The sequence below is a fragment of the Neophocaena asiaeorientalis genome, unplaced genomic scaffold, assembly GCF_003031525.2.
Source record: "Neophocaena asiaeorientalis asiaeorientalis breed wild unplaced genomic scaffold, Neophocaena_asiaeorientalis_V1.1 scaffold989, whole genome shotgun sequence".
Classification (NCBI taxonomy): domain Eukaryota; kingdom Metazoa; phylum Chordata; class Mammalia; order Artiodactyla; family Phocoenidae; genus Neophocaena; species Neophocaena asiaeorientalis.
Genome location: NW_020172143.1, coordinates 18,165 through 41,526, shown reverse-complemented (window position 1 = coordinate 41,526; position 23,362 = coordinate 18,165). Strand labels below are relative to the sequence as shown.

The window sequence follows — 23,362 nt, the reverse complement described above, 5'->3', positions numbered from 1 at the left end:
TTTTGTCCCAAAATATCATGTTGGATGCTCGCTACTAGGAGCAAATTTTTCTAGCATCTCTGTTGGATGAATTTTCACACTTGCAAAATCACTCAGAGAAGAGTTCATCCTCTCAACACCTCCCCTGCACCAGTGTCCCCCTAAACAGCATCTGACCACAATATGAAGGAATTTACCTCCCAGGTGAACAGGTGCTTGAATGTCATTTAATTATCTCTGCATCCTCTCCCTGGTCTCCCTGTGAAATCTAGTCGCCTCTTTGCATTAAAGCATTTCTGTGAGAAGCCCTGTAAGGTGCTGGCTATTCTCAATTCTGCCCTGCTGGTTTCTCTGAAGTGCCTAGAAGCTGTCCTCTCCACGCACAAACTGTTCTGACAAACTTCATTTGAATGATTTGGATTTTAATTCTCAATTTGCTTCTGTCCCTAAGCTCTTAAGGCTTTATTTTTTTTTTTTAAACCAATTCAGAAAAAACATCACGAATAAAAAGACAAGGTTGGGCTTCCCTGGTGGTGCAGTGGTTGAGGGTCCGCCTGCTGATGCAGGGGACACAGGTTCGTGCCCCAGTCCAGGAAGATCCCACATGCCGTGGAGTGGCTGGGCCCGTGAGCCATGTCTGCTGAGCCTGCCCGTCCAGAGCCTGTGCTCCGCAACGGGAGAGGCCACAACAGAGAGAGGCCCATGTACAGCAAAAAGATAAAAAAAATTTAAAGAAAGGCAAGGTTACTCACAGATCTAACATGCTAAGCTTTAACTTAGTACGTTCTTAAGACTGATGTTTTCCAAGGAACAAACTTTCTTGTTTCCTGTGCAATAATAAAGGTTTGTTATAAAAGTTAAGTACAAAAAGTGAAAAAAATTAAAATAGTGATATCTTCACAGTTGAGTTCTTAACATATTTTCTGATATATGTAAAAAGAGAAAAATTGGCAAAATGAGTACCATTTTAAAAAATAATAAACCTAAATCCCGAGATTTACCAATTTTATCAAATAAGAAAATAACATTTTATAAAATACAATTTTATGAAATATGATTTTATAAAATTTGTATAGCTAAGTAACAAATGATTTGCCCAAAAAACAGATTTAGCAGGTGGAGTCCAAGGGGCACATTCTACAAAATAAATGTATTGGCACTGTAAGGGGTTACTAGCATAACATTGTGGTGGGAATAAAAAGGGTAGTTAGCGACCTTCTTCCTGAAGTTTAGGAGTGATCCCTGAATTGAGAGATATCTGAGTTGAAGTGGTCATTGGAAACAAATGGTAGAGACTGAAATCACAGAGAGCACACTGTATCAATTCCAGCTTCTGGACTCTGAGAAGGAAGGAAGAGCTTCAGATTTCATTGCAGAGAATGAGGCTGAGAAACTTTAAAATCAGATGCTTTTTCCCAGATCCAGGGGGCCAGCTAATGCACAAAAATGCTTAAAGCCAGATAGGTATGTCACCTTTATTTCCTAGAAAAGATGTTAGCATTTTCTAAATCCTCATCTACCGTGCCTGGCATGCATCATTTTATAGCTTTCTGGAAGTTTCATCAGCACCACTTGTATATCTGTAGTACAGTGTGTCTGTGGAGAGTACAGAATGCAGGTCCAGGGTGGGGGCAACGGACTCTTCTAGCTACCACAGTGAGTTGGCGCCCCTGCAAACCTGAGTAAGGAAGACAACTTGCCTTTGGGTGGGTAATGTTACAATCTGCATGTCTAGGGCCACATATATAAAGACCGACACTGTTCTGGGAATGATCATGATTCTGACTGACTTCAAAGGGGTAATTATGAAACCCCTGGATCATCAGGTTCTGGATGTTCCCTACTTTCTCCATGGTGTGGTCATGACAGAAAGTGTGGCTGTACATATCTGGGAACATTTCCAGAAATGTCCTCCTGTAGGAGTTAATTATAAAGTAAATGTGTATGAAACAGAAAATAATATTGAAACCTATCAAGGGGAGCAGATCTTAAGGGTTAATATTGTAGATGGACTACTTTGGAAAAAATCTTTTTCCCTTGGAGTATTAAGAAGTCATCACATAATTGTCATCTCTCCACATTTTGTTCTAGAGTGCCTGGTTTGTTGATGTCAGTGTGAGACCTGTTTTAAATAAAAATCTATTTGTAAAAATTCAGATCTGTAATATGTTCTAAATATCATTATAGAGTGTCTTTTAACTATAGATTAAAAATCACTTCATTTTCAGCAAAATATTTTGATGTAAACATCAAATGTTTTGAAAACAAAGGGGATCTGTTTTTGTTGTTTTATCTAATTTTTGTATCCATTTTGTCTGGGCATATTAAATGGTAAAAATATTTATAAGATTTGCACTAGGTGAATCTTCTTGAAAAGAAAATACTGAAAGCCACAGAGTCTGGGAATATTAATATCTTTTTAATAGATTGATCCCCCTTGATTTCTTATCCTGGAGTAAAGGTACAAGTTTTTCCATGAAAATTAGACACACAAATCATCTGACACAGTGTATGACAGATGGAAAATGATTGATGGGAATTTTGCTTTAATGCACATTGTTCATTGTAATTTTGCCCAACTTAATGAACTGTGAATTAATAACGAGGAGCAACACATTAAACATATTATAGTAATAAAGTGCTTTTATGGACATTTTTCATGTTTCCAGACTTTCTTGGCCACCCTGAACAACTTTAACTCAAAGGATTAAAAAATAATCACTTATTTAACTGTGTTAAAATAGTCAACTTTGAAAAGGATATTTTCCTGTATGAACTTTTTCCTAATTGATTCCATTTTGTTCTGATCAGTAAACTTACCTGCGTAAGCTGCACTATTAAAAAAAAAGTGATCTGATAGAGTATTAGATGACATACTTGACCATATTCCATTGTTTTCTGATTCAATGACATAAGGGAGTAAAGTGAAAAATTAATAATTATACATTTTTTAATTAGGAGAATAGAAAAACTAAATTTCTTATAGAAATAAGCCCAAAGAGTCCTCATGTCAGCCCTGCTCCTCTTAAAAGACTGTGATGCTGTAATACCAATGGATAATCTGGGAGACTTAACCAGCTGTCATTAAAATAGATTTTACCAAGGCAAGGACAATAGGTTGCTAATTAGCAGTGAGAAATCAGTAGTCTTTTAGAAGTGTATCCTTTGGAAAGTGTGGGATATATAATAAATGAAAGCCTTCCATTATTCATTGTTATAAGCCAAATGTAGATTAAGTGTACACTACCTTCAATTCAGATATTAAGATATGCTTCCCTCAGTAATTTTATGAGGTAACATGTATAATGTCAAACATAGGCTAAGTCATATATTTTATAATCTTTCAAAAATTTTTAAAGCAATGTGTTAACACTGTAATGAATATAAAATGGATCCTAACTGCATGTCTTAGAAAATGTGAATTTCATAGAATTATTTAAGAATGAATCCTTAATAGCCCATCTTTTTAAGTATGTTAGCTGAACATTATGATTGTGTAATATCATTTTAGGGCATTACCATATTTTAAGAAATAAAATAATATTCAGAAGCATAATTTTGACAGAATGTAAAATCGAAAACCAGAAATTTGACTTGTGAAAAATCCTCACATGATTATTGGCCAGTTAAAAAATAAAGCAACCCCACAAACCTGATGCAAGCTATTATGTGCAAAATAATGTGCTAGTTACACAGCCCTCTGGGAAGTGAATGTGAGTACCGATGCTTCTTTCTTGGTTTATTAGCTCCCCCCTCCGCCTCCCGCAGTCTCCGCCCGCGGAGGGGCTTCCTAGTGTGTGGAAACTTTTCCTCCTTCACAGCTCCCTCCCACTGGTGCAGGTGCCGTCCTTATTCTTTTGTCTCTGTTTTTTCTTTTGCCCTACCCAGGTACGTGGGGAGTTTCTTGCCTTTTGGGAGCTCTGAGGTCTTCTGCCAGCCTTCAGTAGGTGTTCTGTAGGAGTTGTTCCACGTGTAGATGTATTTCTGGTGTATCCGTGAGGAGGAAGGCGATCTCCACGTCTTACTCTTCTGCCATCTTCCAACCTGATCTCTGCAGGTTTTTCTTATGTTTCCAAAGGAAACAAGTAAAGCTGTCTCAAGTTTAAGCTTTGTCCCCAATAAAGTAAAAAATGTGCCAGATACCATTTGACTGGATGATAACTAAAACTGGACGAATATTTTCTCTCACTGGAGACTGACAGTGTTTTAGTTGTGTTTAAAATTTGTGATTCTCCTTAAAAAAGGGTACAAATGAAAACTTATGGTTACCAGGGGATAAGGGGGGGGGAGGGATAAATTGGGAGATTGGGATTGACATATACACACTACTATATATAAAATAGATAATTAATAATGACCTACAGTATAGCATGGGGAACTCTACTCAATACTCTGTAATGCCCTATATGGGAAAAGAATCTTTTAAAAAAGTGGATATATGTATATGTATAACTGGCTCACTTTGCTGTACACCTGAAACTAACACAAATTTGTAAATCAATTATACTCCAATAAAAATTTTTAAAAATTAAAAAATAGAGTACTACATGCATTTCTAAGAAATAAACATTATTTTCTTCATTCTTCTAAAAAATATAATTTGTGATTTTCAAGCTAATGAACACCTAAGAATGAAATTTGCAAATCTACATGTAGAATATATAATTCTTTTGTTCAGAAACAATGACCTTACAAAAGAACAAAACTTCTCAAACATTTCCCCATTTAGAATAATGCTGACAATGAGTGTCTGGTGGATATCAGAGGGGCACAACTGATAATATATTTATCATGCTGCCAGTTTGCTAAGTGGTTTCATATTCACTAAGAAAGACTTGTCAATGGATACTGAAGAATAGATGTGAGGTCTCTGTGAGGTCTTTGTGCCAAGTCTCTATGTTGTCTCTGGGTGAGATCTCTGTGTGAAGTCTCTGTATGAGGTCCCTTTGGAAGGTATCTCTGGGAAATCTGTTAAATCTGTGCTAGGTTTCTGTCTGAGGGTCTGTGAGGCAACATGAGGTCCCTCCCTGTGTGAGGTCTCAGTATGTGATCTCTGAGAAAGGTGTTTGTGTGAGAAGTCTCTCTTTAGAGGTGTGTCTGTGAAGTCTTTGTGTATTGTCTCTGGGTCTCTCCATTTCTTTTTTCTTTTGGTCTCTCTATTTCTTGTCTTACTGTACCTTATGGAAGACGGAGCAGCAAGAGAAGTGCAAAGGGACTTGCTCTTTCTGTTTTCTTGCTGTTCCATCAGCATCACCTGTCTGTGGCACTTCTCCCAGCAGGAGCCAGGGGAGTCCAAGTCCAACTTCCCCATATTCCCAGAACTCACTTCTGGGTGTCCCTGAGAGGACCCAGCAGCAGCCAGGCTCAGGTCACAGCCCTGTCAACTCTTTCCTCTGGGTACCGACATCTCCCACAAGTCTTGGCTCCACTCTCACTGCTCTGCCCATTCTGGAGGCTGCCTTGGGAATTGGGGCCCAGAGGTAGGGCCTGGCTCCAGGGAGAAACCAGGGGTGTGAGCAGTCCTGTGCTCACTCTGCCCCCTCCACCCCCGGTCCCAGAATTTCCACATGTTGAGGGGCCTGACTGGTATGGGGGATGGAGTCCATTTCTGTTGTCATCTGGATCAGGGTCATCAGCTGGAACAGAAATCTCCACAATGGGAAAGACACCACCTGGAGCTGTGTCCACCATGCGCCCTGCACATGGCAGAAAGTGCCAAATCACTCTAGAGAAATTCTTCCTCATCTCCCTGCTTTTCCATGTGGATGGGAGTCAGGAGACAAGAAAAGCTGTGCTAGAAGCAGATCAGTGGAACACTCCTGGATTGCACCCTGCCCCATCCATTTTGCACAGGTCACCTCCACACCACCACAAATCCTGTCTGATTGCTTCTTCACCTGCCAGGCTCTGGGGTGATCAAAGACTGGGAGACAGGCAAGGCTTACTACACAATCACAAGCCAGTCCCCACCTCTCCCCTGGAGCAGTCCTTGGGCCATGTGTTTATGTGAAGGTCACCAGACTAGGAGTCACATCCCACGTTCCCTAGTCCTGGCTTTTACACCTATTGCTAAGTTATCCTTTCTAAAAGTCAAGAGGTGATGATGTGTAAGCTTATTAAATATAGTATTAAGAGATTAACCTTCCTTGATTTGCTTTACTTCTATAAGTTTGACCTTCTGTTTTGACCTAAAGGTGGTTTCTCTAGGTCTGTGATCTTAGAGTTGGAATAGGATAGAGACCCTGGGGTGGGGCCATGATGAGCTACTGGACCCTTAACTTTTCCTCCCCTTTAGGCCTTTAGATGGTGGTTGTATGTCAGGGGGCTGCTCTTTCACTGCACGTTTATGGGAATATGGTACCATTTTGCCTCCTTCCTTGGATCCAATGTTTTTTCTACACCTACATCCCACCCTAAATTCACAGTGTTTGGCCATCAGATAATTACTACAAACAGTCACACCCCTATTCCATTCATCCAAAACTCCTTCTCTGGGGTTAACATAGAGTGGAAGGTAGGTGACCCATGAACATAGCCATTCATTTATATGGGACTGGGCTCAACACAGCCCTCAGCAGCCTCCCTGATACGGCCCCCACCTACACACACAGAGCTGGAAATGCCATCCCTGCTGCTGCTCTAAAGTGTAGGAAAAACAGAGGTGAGGGAGGGTGATGCTGTACATTTTTTTATGGCTAAGGTAAAAGGGGTTCATAGGGCATATCTCAATCCCGGCCTTCATCAGAGAGAGAAGCAGCTCTTAAGAGCAGATGTTGTATATTGCCTACCAAGAGATCCAGGGGCAAGATTTCTCCTGCTTCTGAACTCAGAGCCCATACTCTATTCCCCCCAAACTTCCATCCACTTGGCTCTGACATTTCCTGGAGCCTGAATTGGAATGTCCGGCCCTATCGTGTAAACCTATCCACTACAGTTGCATAAAGTTCAAAGTAGCAGAGCAGAAGGAGAAAGACTGGTTGAACCAGATCCTTGGGTGTGGGCTTCATAGGTTTTTCCCATCTCATTGTTAGAGTAGCTTTGGTTTGTGTAATGACAGTATTATAAGGTGCAATGAAGGGACACGAGACAAGGAGCAAGCTTGTGATGCTGCTGTCAACCTCCCTCCATGCCCCTCCCTTCTAGAAGACAAAGTGCACAGCACAGACAGCAGCCATTGCACTACGCTCTTATGAGAAAGAAAGAAAAAAAATATACATATATATGTATCGGGGAACATTAAATATGTTGGATGTGCTAATGAGAAAACCATTTTCTCTACATGGACTGAATTTTTACTTGGAGACATGTTTTCCTACTAAAGGGAAGACTAAAGAAGGATTTTACTGTTGACCAGGCAAGACACCTCCCCAAAGATGACAATGCCTTGGACAGTGTTGATGGCGGGTTGGGGTACCTGGAATCATTGGCCCATACTGACAGGTACTAACTGGAAACAAACTCTTCTTGGAGGGCGAGGATGGGAGGCACCTTAGGCCCAGCTGCTCATTGTCGAATCTTACACTTTTCAAACTATGTTGGTGTCTGACTTCCCTTTCCCTGATAGAACAACTCTGGCCCTTGGAGGTGGCTTAATGACTGCAGGCTATATAACTCATCATTCTCCCTTGCTCTGGGTAGGAGGTAAGCCTATGGTAGCAGAAACACCCACATACTGGGGCTTGGAATTCCTGTTTGTATTCATTTAACTTTGTGGCATGAAGTCCATGGTGAATTGCTATTTTTTCTTCTAGGATCTGTCCAACAGCTGTCATGAGTGCCTGACCCTCAGCAGTCTCACTCTTCAAGATTGATCTGCTTTTGACTGATCTGTGACTCTGGGCAGTGGCTGATATGGGCTTGAATTTTTGCAGAGCATCTCGACCATTGACTTTTTATTGGGGAAAATCCACTATAAAAATAGCCTCATCCTTTTTCTGAAGAGGCTTTCTGGAGGGCTATGTTTCTTCTCTGGCATGAACTGGAGACATTTGCTCCCAACAGAGTCTGTTATTCCCCTGACCTGGGCAGGGCGGCTCATACTTCCAGCTTGAGAGGTCCCTAATTCTTTAAACCCTTCTTCATGCTCTCCTGGTTTATGCTTCCTACAGTCCTCTCTTTTGTAAGTAGGGGCAATCATCTTGCTCTGGCTCTTCCATGAGTCCTGAAGTTTTGGGCTCCTGCTGCCCTAGGTTGCTCCTTTGGGCTTCCATAAGGCCACTTGGCTCCTGGGAAGCTAACCTGTCTCTGGTGGGGACTCTCTGGGGATGGCACTGAGGCACCTGAGAAGCCAAGTTGTCTGCAGCAAGGAACATGTGTTTGAGAAAGTCCTGAAGCTGGTTGTCTGACTGTACATTTACTTTGGACTTAAACTCACTAGCAACCTCCATGTTAAGGTATGGCTCACCTGGATGTTGGAAAACAGACATTCTAGGTAGTAGGAAATTTTAACTGGTCCCTGGCACCTCTAAACTCCTCATATGTACATATGTGGTTTGGGATTTTGTCAACACTTTGTTTTCCAAGATAACACTAGACTGTGGTTGAAGAGCAGGGGACTCCTTGGCCTCCACAGCCTCCCTGGCCTCTTCACCTCTCAAAGATTGGGATCCTAAGTTCACCTCCATCACTGTTACCCTATGGCAGGGGTCTCGTGAGGCCTGGCCACCATTTTCCTCTCTTGGCTCATTCCTGACCATTTCTGAACTTGGACCTGGCTCTAGGCTGTCCCTCTTGACCCATTCCACAGTCTCACTCTTCCAGGTTCTGCCCACAAGGCTGAGTGTGAGGAATGGAGAAGGTGGCCTGCCCTCTGTCCAGTCAGAGAAGCCTTTGAGGGCCCATGGTAGTCACCAGATGGAATCCCTCCCAGGGCACTCTGGATTTCCTTACACACAGGTGAGGGGACAAGGAGAGGCCTCATCAAGGTAGGAACTGACTCTCCTGTTATCACCTTCTCTCCTGAATTAGCCTGAGGAGGTTTTCCCAGGAACTCAGCAAACTTGACTGTTGAGTGGGACGCAGATACACAGGTGGCTGAAGGGGAAAAGGCAAACTGCAGAATGGTGGAGGGTTGAAACTTTTTCAACTTAGATTTAGGGGCTTGAGGACCTTGAGGGGTAGGGTCCACCTGTGCTTTACCAAAAACCTTATAATATGTGCTTCCAGCACCTCTCGAGTGTCTGGATCAAGGAAGGAAACCCTACAGGAGGTGTTCATACAGGGTTCCCAACCCTTCAAGATTTTTGGTTTCCATGTGAATATCGGACTTGGGAGAAGCATGCTCGAGAGCAAGGCAGGATTGACACACATTCACAGGAATCAAACCCTCATTGATCTGCCCCAACTTTTTGCCCAAATGGCCTTTCAAAATGTTTTCTAGATTCTTGTCTAAGCTCCTTAGTAAATCAATTCCTGAGTCACTCCTCAAGAGCCTCAAGTCACTTTTTGACTCCTCAGAGTTCACCCCCTTAAACTTCACTAGGGAGCTTTCTGGGCTTCTGGAGAGATCTTTTGGGACCTTCCCCAGAATATGGCCCAGGCCCTTGCCCAGTTCCTGACTTAGCTGGAACCCCACCTTCTGTGCATCCTTGTTGCTTTCACCTGTAAACAAAGAGGGCTGTGAGGGTCCATGCTTGTCCTTTGCCTGGCATGTCCCTGGTAATTCTCCCTGAAGCTGCCTTATCTCTAAAGGCTCTTGGATCCTTTGTGGCAGCTCCCACCGGTGTTGGATGAGCCACTTTTGGAAATGTTCTTCCAGTTGCTTTTGGAGCTCAGGACTGATTGGAAAATTCTCAGGAAGGATGGAGGCAGCCCAGCTGTCCTCAGGAATGTTGGAAGTGAAGACACTAAAGAGTTCCTGAGATCTTTTGACTACAGAAGATAAAGCCCACCCATTTTCTAGTTGCTTCTGCAACAAGGACCATTCTGAATGTTGAATCCCAGTTGGGGTAAGAAATTGTACCTTATTCTGGGCTGTAGGGCAAGGTACTCCACAGGCCCTAATCTGGGGTAGAGAAGAAGGTGGTAGGATTGGGAAAGAGGATTTGAGATGTGCCTGGGTTTGGACCTGAGCCAGAAGTGGAGGCTGGAATTGAGGTATTGTTGGAATAAAGGGTCGAGATTGGAACTCTAGATGGGACAGGGGCTGGAACTGGAAAAGCAGTGGAGATATTTTAGCTGACATTTGAACTGGGCAGGCATTTGAAATTCCATTGAATAAGAAAGAAGGAGACTGTGGTGCCGAAGAGCTCTCAGAGATCCAGGCAGTAGCTACCAAGGATTCACTGTGCAGAGAAAGGAGACCCCAGAAAAACTGGTTATATTTCTGCTGTAGATGGTCCCCCAAGACCTTGGGATATGAGAACTGCTGAAGACAAGGCAGCTGCTCTGGTTTGTCTTTTATGCTCCAGAAAAGTTGGGGGTTGTAGTGTTCTGCTCAGTACCTAGTGATTTCAGCATATTCCCCAAAGAATTCAGGTGGCAGTTTGGGCTCATTTGTTTTAGATGTGATCCATTGTTTTCTTTTTCCTTCCGAATCTTGATCTCAACTCTCTTTGTGACTTGTATCTCCAGGAGGTTCTGGTCATCAGAGTTGAGCAAAGGAGGGGTACTCATCTCTACCTGTCTGTCTGTGGGGCCTACACAGAATGAGGCCTCTGGTGGGTTGTGGGAAAGGTGCTTTTTTGGGGGCTTACACTGTGATGAGGTTGATAGGCACAAGGACTTGGTAGCTGCCTGCCACCAGGACAGGGCTGAAATGGGACAGCTTGAGTGACCAAAGCCTGAGATGGCTAGGATGATGGAAGATGACCAAGGAGTATGTGGAGACACCTCTGTGGGACAGTGCTCAGTGGTAGTACCATTGAAGAGTCACACTAAGTAAGAATCAGAATTGAGTCTGGTGGTGGTAAGGCAGAGGAGGCTGTCAGAGGGCAAGCCTATGAATCAGGCGGACATGATGTGGGAGAGGAAAGAGCAAGTGGCAGGGGTGAAAGGCTATCTAGTGGAAGAAAAGGCTCTGGTGACTGAGAGGCACTCAGGGATGTATGTGAATGAACAGAAACTGAGGAGGTCGTTGGGCCTGGAGAAATGGAAGAGGCCAGATGTAGACGGCACTTGGTAAGAGGAACCAATAGGGATGTGGCAGGAGCAGTATCTTCCACAGGCTCCCTGCATGGCTGGTGGGCTCCAGCAGGCACTGCTTTGCACATCTCACCAGGAGGGTCTTGACATGAGAGCTGATGAGAGTTGCCCTTGCCAGGAAGCCTTCCCAGGCAGCTGTAGGAGAGCAGATGGGGCCAGGAGGGCTGGACAGGACAGGCAGGGGTGGGCACCTGCAGCCCAAGAACCCTCCTCTGCCCCCACACTGACTTCATAATGCTCCTGCTCTCCCTCACCCTAGGGCTTTAGCCACGCCCTCCCATGGCTCCCCCTCCCATGACTGGGGTCACATTATAGGCTCTGGGAGGAAGGATGACCCAGGAGAGAAGGGGAAAGATTCTTTACCTTTGCAGAAGTGAAACCAGGTTGTGAGTCCCCTCCAGTTCTTCCAGGCAATCTCTGCAAGCTGGAAATCAGGATACTGGGTCATGGTGGTGAAGGCAGAGGCTTAAGAGTCTTTCAGGAGGCTGAGTGCAATGGCCCTTTAAGGGAAATCTTTGGAGGATTAGACTCTGGAGCCCAAATGTCAGTGTCCAAGGCCACATGTCCCTGACAGTGATGGTAAGGATCACTTGAAAAGGGTTTGTCCTTTGCAAAGTGCTTCCATGTTAATTAACCCCTGTAGCCCTTACAACTGTCCTGTAGGGGAGAAAGGTCAGTGGTCATCACACAGAGGAATCTGAGCAAAGTTAAACAACTTGTCCACAGTTGGACTTGGAGGTCCCACTTCCCAACCCAGACACCAATGGCCCACCACAGTCCACACACCGCATTTCTAGGTCCTTATGGCTTCATTCTAAGCACAAATTTCTGGGAAGTATCTGGGTTCTGATCTCCTTCCAAGGAGCCTCCCCAAGGCTCTGTTTCCTGAAGAATAAGCTCTGCCACTGGCATCCTCAGAGACCGTGAAGCTGGGCCCTCAGGATTAGGAGAGATGGAAGCTAACTATTGGGGGCATGCAGGACTGAATGGCAAAGGCTTAGCTTTCAAAGATCTACTTTTCTTCCTACTCCTGCTCCTCCACTTCAGCTCTACTTGATGCTGAGAGATAAGAAAAAATGAGGGGCTAACACCCAACTCTCACTGTCCTCTATCTAGGCAAGCTGTGTTCATGAACAACATGACTTTCTACATTTAACTAAAACTCTGTGGGGTTTTTTTGCCTTTTACTTATTTTTAAAGTGGATAACAATGTTTTCAGTTTTTCTTCTTTGAAGAGTGCAAAGGATTTTTTAAGTTTTAATCACCATAGATTTCTTCTGTCACTGTTCCTCTGATCAAGAAACACACACATTCTCAGACTTAAATGCTCACATGAGCTTTGTCAGATAGGATTCTGCTTCCCAAGGCCAGACCTCCACTCCAGCCTCTTCTCTCAGGCTCTCAGGGGCTCAGCATTGCCTTTAGATCAGCCCCAAAACAGAGGAAGGTCTCACTTGAGACACCCGCTGTGGGAAGGTGGCTGGTGAACCAGGGCTCAGGGAGCAGCCTTCCTGCAGAGACTGAACTCTTAGTAATCCAGTCCTTGACCATTAGTCACTACATTTGGGACTTGCCCTGGAACCCTCTACCATACCTGAACTCCTGGTCTAAGATCTTGGGCTAGAACTCCTCATGCCCACTCTAACCCCTCTCTGGCCTGCCTTTTCCCTAGAAGGATGATGTTCTACACTTTTCTGAGAGTTCCCATCTCAGGAGTCTCTCTAGATGGTTTAGAAAAGTGGAAATAAGAATAAGAAAAAAAGAGATAATCTCTGCTGGGATTAAGCCAAAGGTTTCTTACCTTCCTGATGTTTCTATGTTTCCTAGGTGGTGCTAAAAATGGATTACTCTGGAAGCAGGGGAGTAACATTAGGTAAAGCCCCAGTCCACACAGGAACAGCAAGGATGATATCAATCACCCAGGCAGTCCGGCTGGATCTCAGCCAGATAGCAACAATGTTTTTCAAAGAAAAGAGATTCTCCATCTTCTGAATTGCATTGCTACGCTCAGGCAACAGAGCACTGGGAGTTCACTTGATGGCAGAAACCCAGGCCTGCATCGCAGAGCTGTGGCCTTGTCACAAAGAGCTCCTGAGTGTGGGGGAGGGAGCAATAAGAGAAATAGGCTGAATCATTGCCCCTCCTTCCCATCCAACCCCACAGACACCTGCACCCTCCTGGGGCTTCCAGATCCCTCCTTCCAACTACTCTCATTCTGTCAGAGAGAACTTAGCCAATTTTCTATTCATTCCATCTGGAACCTGGTTGCTTCATCCATTAGAGATCTTTACTTGAGGCCCACCAATTTTATAACTCTTGAAAATCTTAAGTTGACCCTGGAAGATTGGCTATTTCACAGAAATTTTTACACTCAGGATTTCCTTTGTCCTCAGCTCCAACTTTCCCACATCATTTTTGTGTCTTGTATAAACCCAGGGATAGAACTTGAATTTCTTTTACACTTATTTAGTTTTGTGAATTTTGAATAGTGTATGTTTTGCCTCATTTTCTATCAGAGGGAACTACACACAAAAATTAAAATAATTTATTTTTCAAAATTCATAAGTATGAAAGAATTATAAATAGTTATGTAATAGGGAAGAACAAATCTGACTCCACATTAGATCTTTTTTACTTTAATCTTTATGCTTTGTTGCCCACGCTAACTCTGTCCATCCTTGTGACCCAGGCTGGCTCTGCACTTTTTGTAAAACAATGTTGCCTATAGCCTGAAATATACAGGATAGCCTATTTCTAAGGCTCTGACTTTTAAGAGCCCATTCATGGAGATTAAAATTTGTGGAACAGAGAATAATAATTGTTTTGTTGGAGGTTTACAGGAACATGTGACCTGACCAGGATCTGACCCATCTAGCCAGCTGCTAGAACAAAGGATCCAACACCAAGATATTTGCAACAATTAGCCATGCCCCTCCCTCACCTTGCTTTTAAAAAGGCTTTGCTGAAAGCCTTCAGGAAGTTTGGGTTTTTTCCTGGGCATGAGCCACATGTCTTCTAGCATGGCACTGTGTAAACCTTTCTCTGCTCCAAACTCTGATGTTTCAGTATTTAGCCTCACTGTGCATCAGGCACACAGACTTGCATCTGGTAACTGTTAAACCTTCAAATGATATTTTTGTAAGTTTGTAGCGTTTATAATTCTGGAGTTAGTAAATCTTTAAACTGCACAAAAACTTTGGGGACACACTGCAAACACGCACATACACACATACTCATTTTCCTTAACCAATCTAGTACTTTCAAATCCAATAATCCATAATTTTCTACTTAAAAAAATCTTTCATATGTTGTCTCAACCCAATTTCTTAGTTTGCAACGATAAGACAGTCCCCAGTCTCCAGATAAATTTTGAAATATGTGGTCTTAATCCATTAGGGCTGCTATAACAATATACCATAGACTGGGTAGATTAAAAACAACAGACATTTATTATCACAGTTCTGGAGGCTGGGAAGCCCAAGATCAAGTCACCAGCATGGTCACCTCGTAGTGAGAGCTCTCTTCCTGGTTCACAGCTGGAGCCTTCTCTCTGTATCCTCATATGATGGGAGGAGGCTAGAGATATCTCTGGAGTCTCTTTTATAAGGCACTAAGCCCATTCATGAAAGCTCATAAGCACTTTTGCATGACCCTGCCTCCTATCTTTAAGAGTTAGGATTTCAACATGTAAATTTTGAGAGAACATGAACATTCAGACATGTGCACTCATACTATACCCAGAAGCTAGGAATGGGTTAGGGTGAGCCAAGGTCCTGATCCTAAAGGGCTGTAGGGTGAAGAGTAGGACTATGGGGTCAAACCCTTGGGGCTAAGCCAGGTCTTGAGCAGCCTCTTCATATAACCCTAGTGTGTTATGTATGTATTCTCTTTTCTGAGTGTGCCTTGCCTTCCCTGCCCCATTCTCCCAGGCCCCTGAAGCTTCAAGTCCAGCCTGAACCATATAGAAAGGGAACTTTGAGTCTTACACAAAATTCCCTTATGACACCACCTTCTATCCTTTAGCAGTAACAAAAGATTCACTGAAGGATTCGCATGGTAAATTTGTCTTAATGCCCCATGAGGGCTTTAAAATAATGTGTATTCTCTGCTTGTTGGTCATAATTTTATACAGTTTTAGTAGGAACGTGGGCATGTGAGTTTATTTGGCTAGATTGCCATGAATGTGCACTTTCACAAACATATCTTCTACATCTACTATTTTTCTTACAATCTTTTCCTCCCATATGATATTCTTACCTTAATTCAACCTTTTACCAAAATTTAGATTTAGGTCTGTCACCGGGTGGACATGCTTTGTAACAAAATAGCTTCAACTGAGGAGGTCAGTGGAAGGCCTGGACCAGCTATCTTGGTTCCATGATAGTAAGTAAAGGATCGCAAACTACCATGTTAAACTTAAGCACAAAGCAAAGTTTATTTAAGCATAGGTACACTCTCAGAGAGGGAGAGAGAGAAGGAGAGAGAAAGAGCAGGCTGTTTCTGAGAACAGGCTATTTCAGTGAAGTGAAGCAAGTCCAAAGCAAAGTATATCGAAGCATAAGTACACTCTCGGGGGTGGGGGTGGGGGTGCTGTTTCTGCGAATTGAAAGCAGCATTCCTATAAAGGCTTAAGAGCGCTTTTAAGGAGCATTTTGCAGGGAGGTGGGGGTGAGTGACAAGGGATCATTATTTGATTGACAGTTCTGAGCTATGTAACAAGTTTTCTGTTGTGCATGCTCTCATCCTTGAATCCCCAAGAAATTCCTACTGGGTGGGGGGAGGGGCAAAACCACATGTAATTTACTGTAATTATGGTATAATGAGTTTGGATTTACTATAGGTTATACGCCTCTCTGGTCTGGGCATGCACAGCCTGGAGAAGTCCCCTCGTGTTACTGTGCCTCTCTTTATCAGGATAAGCTGCCCACCACACGACCATAGTTTCACTCGTTCTGGGTGGAGTCAAGGGAGAGTCCCCAGATGGCTGGGTGTGACTTAATTTCTTCTTCTTGTCTTTCTCACCACTGTCACCTCCTTGCTGCTAATGTCTGACTAACTACCTAACAGGTCTTCTTTGTATTCATATTTGCTCTCTAAATTTTCCCTATTACTTTATTTTCAATATGTTTTGTTTGATGGGTTTTTTTTTTGAAATTTAAAAATCTTATGATAACATTTACCTTGATTTATTTAATTGTTGTTTTACTGTTATTGATTTCTGCCATCTTATTTTATGCTTTATTTTCTACATTTTCTTTATTGTTTCTTTTTTTCCCTTCTATGGCATCTTCCATTTTACAGGTCAAGGGTACTTATGTTTGTTTGACATTTGGGAATTTTTAATATTATAATGGTTTTATATCATGAATTATGTTAATTTTCTCCTCAATTTCTTACCTGTGGATGAAAAATGTTCCCTGCCATATCAGTAGACAAAGGATGTTGCAGCCATCAAGTCAGACATTAAAGCAGGAACCCTCAACTGTGCACCTTGAGGGGATTCGGGATGGAGAAAAACAGGGTACTGATTCTAGAGTTAAGGGGCACATCAAAGGAATGATTTCAAGAAGCCCAGATTCTTTCATCTTCTCATACATAGAAACGTGCTAAAGTCCTTAACTTGAGATGTCTAGTTTCCTTTAATTAATAGTAATCTTTTGATGTTCTGACTACCTGGTTTTTGTTGACTCCTCCCTAAGGTCTTCTGAGCTAGTTCCTCAGAGTGATCTGACAGGCTGTGTTCTGGGCTTAAGTCCTCAGAAAATCTGCCAAATAAAACATAATTCTCCTTTTGGGTTGTGCATATTTTTCAGTCAGCAGTCTTGGCAACCAATGAAGGGGCACAGAGCAGACTTTTCTTTGCCTGAACTCTATGAGGATCCAGAGTCTTGGCACCAGTAGAGGCTTCTTGGGCCTGTCCACTTTCTCAGAGAGTCCAGACGAATTTGGGCGAGTCTCTCTTGGTTCTTGGATCTCCTGTTTTGGTTGATGATCCTAAGTTTTATTCAGTGGTGTTAAACTCTTCTCGAGTAGTAGGTTATCCTTGAAAGTTGGTTTCAAGAAGAAGTACCTGGGTCATCCTCAGTGAAAGACACTGGGAAGATTTTTACTCAGTTTAAACACTGAGAGCTTATCCTCTGTAGAAAAACACTGGGAAGACTTTTGCTCAAGTGGATTAGCCTCACTTGACACTGGGAAGATCTTGCTCAGTTTAGACACTGGTTTATCTTCAGTTGAAAGACTGGGAAGACTTTGCTCAGGTGAAAGACACTGAGTAAAATTTGGACTGGGTAATTAGGTGGAAGACTAACTTGTCTTACTTGAATTCGCTACTTTAATAGAGTTTGTCAAAATAAAAGTGATCTTCACAAATTGAACTCAGAATGGGGAACTTAGCTTTCAATACAAAAGAAAAAGGAACAACAGATTTCCAGCCTCCAACTGATACCCTGGCCAGGTTTATGTACATACAAAATTTACATTTACAAGTGCTTACTTACTTGGGACTTAAAGAAAATCTTGCCCTAAAAATGACTAAGATAAGCCTCTTTTATTGCATATGCAGTTAAGTTAGAAAAAGCTGGCTTGATAAAAACATTTTTTCAGAATTCTGACTTCAAAAAAATAAAAGGCTTTCTAGGGGAAACTTGCATTTCTCTTCCTGTGTCTTTGAAATGTAAGTGTTCTATCTGATATTCTTCAGTGTGTGTGTGTGTGTTGTGTGTGTGTGTATGTTTTGAGAACTTGGTCACTACCATCCAGAAGTACTTATATGGTGTACATTTTGTAGCCAGTCAAATACACTGGGATTCTGAGTTTTTTGTCTGACTGTACCAACTCTCAGGGGCTTTTTGCCATCTTAACCTTCATTGTGTCAGCCTGTACTACAAAGATCATTACTTTCTTAAACTACTTTTGGGAGTAAATTTTCTGGATCTTATTTAGACAGCATCCTTTACACTCTTTTGTGGGGAAGCCTCTTGCGTCTTATTGGTTTGAGTCACTATTAAGGTATACCTCATTTATGGCCAGATAATGGATCCTTCAAATTGGAGAAGCTTCTAAATTGGTAAAATTTTAGAGAGCTCTCATTATAAACAGCTGTTTTATTGGCTCATATGGGGGGAAAAATGTTGGAAATTAGACATATAATGGTTAACCTAAAAACTCCTTTAGTTTCAAACAAACCCAAAAAATTGGTTTGAGAAACCTTATTTGTGGTCTCTGCTTCCCCTCAATGGGTCTTACAGATGCTAATAAAAACATTAGAATAATTATTGTTAATTAGGTTAAGTAACAGGGAAAAAAACTGAAGGAACAGTCTAGAAACTTTTTCCCAACAAGGTGGAAATTTTAAAGGGACTTCTCCTAAATGAATAAGAAATCTTTAGATGGTTATTTTAAAGTGTGATAAATAAAACAGACATTAATGAGATAAATCAAAGATTGGATACAACACTACCTAAAATTGGATGGGCCAAAGAGATCTCCTACCTGTGCTCAACATTAAAGGGTCAGACCCAAACAAGTCTGCCCTATTTACTCCAGTTTAAAATATGTATATTTTATTATATATAAATTTTATACATGTAAAATTACACTGAGATACCTGACCAACAATTACTTGGGGCAAAAGTTAGACCAATTAATCAACTTAAAAGATTGACAAAAGTGCCTGAGTCCCTTGGCTAAACCACTCTCTGGGGACCCCAGAGTCTTTCCTACAAAACAGATAAAATGGTTGGGGGACACAAGAAAGGAAAGATTTTAGAACTCCTGTAAGACCAAGACTTGATTGGATGCTAATGGAAACTAAAGTCAAAGGTACAAAATTGATTGAATTGAGATGAAAGTTTATAAAAATTGGTATGTTTAAATGGGCATTGTATAAGATAATTACCTCTCTTTTGCCTAATTATATTGTGTGGAATAGACATGTTTCACTGGGGAATTCTTCCCCTGCTTGATATTATAAGATGGCATATGAAGGAAATATTAATTAAACATGCTAAAGGAAACCAGGGAATTACATGAGCCTATACAATATAAAGAAAAAACTGAGCGCTAATATTTAAAGGATAATAAAAATAAATAATGGAGACTTTACTCTGGGTCTAACCTGTGCACTCAGAAAGAGGGTCTTTGTTGAATGCCTTATGCAAGTTTTGAAGGTATGATAAATTAAACCATAAAGTTCTAGACTATAGAATTCTGAAATTTCAGTCTAGTTGGAAATCTTCTCACTGATACAGAAAAGCAAATTAAAGAAAATGTAGTTGGGCAAATCAATCTTTTAATATTATTTAGGTGACAGGCCAGTTCTTTGGGGAATTAAAAGCAACTGTCTTTGTCTCGCAAATTGGTACAAATCAGAAACGTAAATACAGACCACAATGACATGAGACTGAGCCTAATTAGCTAAATTAGGTAGAACCTGAAACCAAGGTTAAAAAAGGGGGAAAATGTGGCCTTTTAAAACTCAAACTACTGATTAGTCAGTCAAGAAGACGGAGGAGTAGGAAGATGTGGGGTTCATATCTCCCCACAAATGCATCAAGAATACATCTACAAATGGAACAATTCTCACAGAGCACCTGATAAACACTAGCAGAGGACCTCAGGCACGTGAAAGGACAAGAAAGATCCCCACGTAACCAGGTAGGACGAAAGAAAGAAGGGAAAAGGAAGAGCAGATGAAGTGGGACATGACCTGTGACCCTGGGCGGGGATGGGGGGGCGGAGAGCTGAAGGTGAGAAGAGGTTCCCGCATCTGGGGAAGCAGTGGGGAGAGAAGCTGGGGCAGAAGGAGAAATTTGGTGGCTCAGAGAATAGTGCAGCAACCAGTCTGTGGCAGGCAGGAGAGAGTGAGGCCTACACAAATGGTCTGGCCACAGCTCTGCATGTCCCAGCCACTGGTGACCACTGATGCACACGGGGGCTGAATGTTGGAATGTGGGGTTTGAAGAGCACACCCAGGAAGGGGAATGATGTTGGCTGTGAGGAGACAGCTCAAGGGGATAGGATTGAGGAGCTCCAAAACAAGGAATACTCCTGGAGGAAGCCTAGACCACCATAGAAGAAAAGTGTCATGGTTGAGTGATGCACAAAGGGCGGGGCCACCATTGCAGCCTCTCTCCTCATGCACTGGCCCCTGCCTCCATAGGCACTAGGAAGGGTTCCTGCCAGAGTGGCTCACATGCCCCCAGCCATCATCACCTCAGCACTCTCCCGTGTGGGTGGCCCATTTGCCCAGCTTGCCACCTTGACTACCTCCTGTCTGACAGGCTCGCACATCCCATAGTCACCCAGCACCCTCTCATCTGGGCAGTCTGCCTGCCCTGATTGCCGCCTCTACATCCTCCTGCCTGACAAGCTCATGTGCTCCAGCAGCCTTGGGAGCAGACGTCAGTGGGTGGCCCACATGCAGAGATGGGGCTGAAACCACAGCTGAGTTCCAGGGAACATGCAACTAAGGAAGAAGAGCTGAAATCTCGCCTCATGGCTGTGCAAATCATGGCATTACACTCCCTCTTATGGCTTCCTAAATTCAGCACCTGGGAACATCCCAGCGGACAAGTGTTCCTGAAATTGAGACAGGTCTGGCTTTAGCAGCTGTGGGTTTTATGGGCACGTACATGCTGGGGTTTAGCCAGGCCAGAGTCTGAGCTGCCTCCATATCTCACATAGTGGGTGCAGGTACACAATTACTGCAGTCCTGGGACCTGACCTCAGTGGATCTGGGCCAGTGGCCTGGTGAAAATGATGCCTGAGTCACCAGGGCCAGTTGCTGGCATAACCAGGTGGGACTGAGAGCAGTACCAACAGCAGTGTACTTTGTAAGCCCACACAATGGGTGAAAGGAGACAAAACAGAGCATACCCACAGGTGAACACCTCCAGAGGAGGAATACTCAGTGGCTTCTTTCCAAGTGGGAGTGCTCCAATCCTCCCTACCTCACACCACAGATCAGAAACACAGCTAAGAAACAGATCTGAGGGCCTCTACTCCAACGACTAGGGATCAGAACTCAACCCTGACAAGGCAGTGACAACCACAGAGGAAAGGGAATGCCCCACTCAATATCCAGTGCAGGCTCTGGTCACCACAACACCAGTCAAACCCCCTATCAAGATGATAACAGCCAGTATACACTAAGGAAAGAGGTAGCAGATATCTATACTAAAAATAGCCTTTGCACACACAAAAAAAAAAAGAAAAGAAAAGAAAAGAAAAAAAAATAAAACCATGCAGGCTACACAGGAATATTCCCACATAAAAATAGCCCTCCAAGACAGTCTGTGGGTCAGGCATGGGGAAGAAGAACCCACAGAGCATTTAGCCTTGAAGGCCAGTGGGGCTTGAGTGCAGGATCTCCACAGGGCTGGAGGAAATAGAAACTCTTCAAGGGTGCACATGCACTGGGACCCAGCACAAAGCAGTACCTCCATAGGAACCTGGTCAAGACCTACATAGGAGTCTTGGAGGGTCTTCTGGGGAGGAAGGGGTTGGATGTAGCTCACTGTGGGGGCAAGGGGAGTGACAGTGGAGGCCCCAGGGAATATTAATTGGTGTGAGCTCTCCTGGAGGATCCCATTTCAACACCAAGGCCTGACCCTATCCAACATCCTGTGGGCTCCAGTGTTGGAATGCCTCAGGCCTAACAACAAGCAAGACAGGAACACAGACCCACCTATCAGCAGACAGCCTGCCTAATGTCATACTAAGCTCACAGACATCCCAAATCATACACTTTGACACAGCCCTGCCCACCAGAGAGACAATACCCAGCTCCATCCACCAGAGGGCAGGCACCTGTCTCTCCCAACAGGAAGCCTACATCAGGCCCTGGACCAATCTCACCCACTAGAGGACAGACACCAGAAGCAAGAGGAATTATGATCTGGCAGCCTGTGGAAAATAGACCACACACACAGTAAGGTAGACAAAATGAGATGACAGAGAAATATGTTGCAGACAAAGGATCAAGATAAAAAAGCCTACAAGAACAACTAAATGAAGAAGAGAGAGACAATCTACCTGAAAAGGAATTCAGAGTAATGATAGTAAAAATGATGCAAAATCTCAGAAAAAGAATGGAGGCTCAGATCAAGAAGATACAAGAAATGTTTAACAAAGACCTAGAAAAACTAAAGAACAAACAAACAGAGATGAATAATACAATAACTGAAATGAAAAACACACTAGAAGGAGTCAATAGCCAAATAACTGAGGCAGAAGAATGGATAAGTGAGCTGGAAGATAGAATGATGGAAATCAGTGCCATGGAACAGAATAAAGAAAAAAGAATGAAAAGAAATGAGGACAGTCTCAGATACTTCTGGGACAATGTTAAACACACCAACATTCAAATTATACAGGTCCCAGAAGAAGAAGAGAAAGAGAAAAATATTTGAAGAGATTATAGTTGAAAATTTCCCTAACATGGGAAAGGAAATTTCACCCAAGTCCAGAAAGTGCAGAAAGAATCCCATACAGGATAAAGCCAAGGAGGAACATGTGGAGACACATATTAATCAAACTGACAAAATTTAAATACAAAGAAAAAATATTAAAAGCAACAAGGGAAAAGCAAAAAATAATATACAAGGGAATCCCCTTAAGTTTATCAGCTGATTGTTCAGAATAAAGTCTGCAGGCCAGAAGGGAGTGGCATGATATATTTAAAGCGATGAAAGGCAAAAACCTACAACCAAGAATACTCTACCCAGCAAGACTGTCACTCAGATTCGATAGAGAAATCAAAAGCTTTGCAGAAAAATAGAAGCTAATAGAATTCAGCATCACCAGACCAGTTTTTGCAACAAATGCTAAAGGAACTTCCCTAGGCAGGGGGAAAAAAAAAAAAAGAGGCCACAAGGAGAAGCAAGAAAATCACAAATGGGAAAGCTCACTGGTAAAGGCAAACATACAGTAAAAGCAGGATATCATCCATACACAAATATGATCTCAAAACCAGTAAACATAAGAAGAGGAGAGTACAAATGAAAGAAATGGAAATTGTATTTGAAATTAAGAGGCCAGGAGCATTTGTGTGTATATATATATATGTGTGTGTGTGTGTGTGTGTGTGTGTGTGTGTATGTGTGTGTATATATATATATATATATATATATATACACACACACATATATATATATAGACTGCTATAACAAAACCTCATGGGAAATGCCAATAAAATAAAAGGACAATATCATGAATGAACATAGAAGCAAAAATCCTC

The 23,362-nt window shown here is 42.6% G+C and overlaps 1 protein-coding gene across 1 annotated transcript in view; it reads right to left on the bottom strand.

Moving 5' to 3' along the window:
- Nucleotides 1-5,343: 5,343 nt before the first annotated feature.
- Nucleotides 5,344-23,362, bottom strand: part of LOC112405724 (spermatogenesis-associated protein 31A6-like) — a 31,757-nt gene continuing 13,738 nt past the window's right edge. Inside the window, 10 exon segments of the mRNA XM_024754239.1 lie at nucleotides 5,344-5,675; nucleotides 7,394-7,867; nucleotides 8,020-8,144; nucleotides 8,146-8,383; nucleotides 8,869-9,069; nucleotides 9,072-9,214; nucleotides 9,216-10,392; nucleotides 10,395-10,811; nucleotides 10,814-11,256; nucleotides 11,485-11,545. Coding sequence (XP_024610007.1) covers nucleotides 5,344-5,675; nucleotides 7,394-7,867; nucleotides 8,020-8,144; nucleotides 8,146-8,383; nucleotides 8,869-9,069; nucleotides 9,072-9,214; nucleotides 9,216-10,392; nucleotides 10,395-10,811; nucleotides 10,814-11,256; nucleotides 11,485-11,545 — 3,611 coding nt within the window.